This window comes from Miniopterus schreibersii (genome assembly GCF_964146895.1).
Source record: "Miniopterus schreibersii genome assembly, chromosome: 12".
NCBI classification, from domain to species: domain Eukaryota; kingdom Metazoa; phylum Chordata; class Mammalia; order Chiroptera; family Miniopteridae; genus Miniopterus; species Miniopterus schreibersii.
This window is the reverse complement of record NC_138112.1, coordinates 64,625,489-64,627,347: the sequence shown is the minus strand read 5'-3', so window position 1 is coordinate 64,627,347 and position 1,859 is coordinate 64,625,489. Positions and strand designations below refer to the sequence as shown.

Sequence of the window (1,859 nt, the reverse complement as noted above, 5' to 3'; positions counted from 1 at the left end):
AAGACACTGGGGTAGGAAGCTCATAAGGATTTGATGCGGTTTACTGCGGTGAACAGGTACTGTATCTGCTCTACATAACATTAATTTCATAGAGTACTTTATACCGATAACAATTATTTGGTTCATTATAAAACACTAAACAATCATTCTGTAAGATCAGATAGATGTCAACATATTGGATATTTGAAGTGTCACTATTTTTGCTGCTTGAAGTACATGAGAAATTTCTGGGAGGTACTGCATGAGTACTGGAGTTAAAGAATAAAAAAGAGTGGTCTTGAGAAATAAACAATGGATTTGTGTTAAGTGCACACACCTTTCAGAGACCAGGGTTGACTACAGCAGGAATGTTTGTGTCCTTGCATTTTGGATGTGGGCTGGAGAGAATATAAGCTGCATTTGCAGAAACTTAAGTGGAGTATATGGAATGAGACCAGCAATTTGAGGGACCTACAACTAGACTTAATAAAGTCAGTTGCTTAATAAATGCAAACGCTTCTCCATTTCTCCTCTAATTTTCCTCTTTCTACAGTCGCTCTATTTACTAAGCTATATTAATTTAAGGTTGTTTTTTTTTTCCACATGGCAATAACCTCATTAACATTTCTACTATTTCCTGTAACCTTTGGAGAGGGAAATATCTACACCTCTACAAGCTTAAACAACCTATATTTGTAATACATGACTGGAATAATTCATTATACTTTGGTGAATTATACTTCGGTGACTGAGTTCATCCTGCTGGGGTTAGCAGACACGCTGGAGCTACAGATGATCCTCTTTCTGCTCTTCTTTGTCATTTACATCCTGACAGTTTGTGGCAATGTGGGGATGATCCTCTTGATCAGGATTGATTCCCGGCTCCACACACCCATGTATTTCTTCCTGGCTAACCTCTCCTTTATGGATGTTTGTTATTCATCGACCATCACCCCAAAGATGCTGGTGGATTTGTTGTCGGAAGAGAAATCCATCTCCTTTGCTGGCTGCTTTCTGCAGTTGTACTTCTTTATCGCCTTGGCCACGACCGAATGCATCCTCTTTGGGTTAATGGCCTATGACCGCTATGTGGCCATATGCAATCCCCTGCTTTACCCCTTGGTCATGTCCAGGACAGTCTGCCTCAAAATGGCAGCGGGGGCTTTTACAGCGGGACTGCTCAACTCCATGGTGAACACAAGTTATGTGAGCAGCCTGCCATTCTGCGCTTCCAATGTCATCCACCACTTCTTCTGTGACAGCCCTCCACTCTTCAAGCTCTCATGCTCTGACACAAGTCTGAATGAAAGCATCCTTTCCACATTTGCTGGGGTGAATCTAGTGGGGACTCTGCTGGTCATCCTCACCTCCTACTCCCATGTTCTTTTCTGCATCTTTCGTATGCACTCAGGGGAGGGGAGGCACAAAGCTTTCTCCACCTGTGCCTCTCACCTGACAGCCATAATTCTCTTCTATTCCACCGCCATCTATACTTACCTGAGACCTACATCCAGCTACTCCCTGGGTCAGGACAAAGTGGCCTCCGTATTCTACACAGTGGTGATCCCCATGTTAAACCCTCTGGTCTACAGCCTCAGGAATAAAGATGTAAAGAAGGCTTTATGCAGTGTAATTACCAGGAAACGGATCCCTTCATTTCTCTGACTGTTCGGTTAACAAGGAACATTTTTCTGTAAGTATATATAGTGATAGATGATAGCTACATGTACAGTGGTGATCTCACAATATGTAGAAATATTGATTCATTATCCTTTACACCTAGCACTAATATAATGTTATATGTTAATTATGCTTCCATTATAAAAAATTAAAAAGAAAAGTTAACCATTATTAGCATTATGGTAGCAGAGAGTTGGTTT

The 1,859-nt window shown here is 41.3% G+C and overlaps 1 protein-coding gene across 1 annotated transcript; it reads left to right on the top strand.

Annotated features, from left to right (window-relative positions):
* Positions 1-681: 681 nt before the first annotated feature.
* LOC308565563 (olfactory receptor 5F1-like) lies at positions 682-1,644 on the top strand (the record flags this gene model as incomplete). The annotated part of the gene is made up of 1 exon (XM_081154878.1): positions 682-1,644. One exon carries the CDS (start codon positions 682-684, stop codon positions 1,642-1,644), a length of 963 nt encoding a protein of 320 aa, XP_081011004.1.
* Between the last annotated feature and the right edge of the window lie 215 nt (positions 1,645-1,859).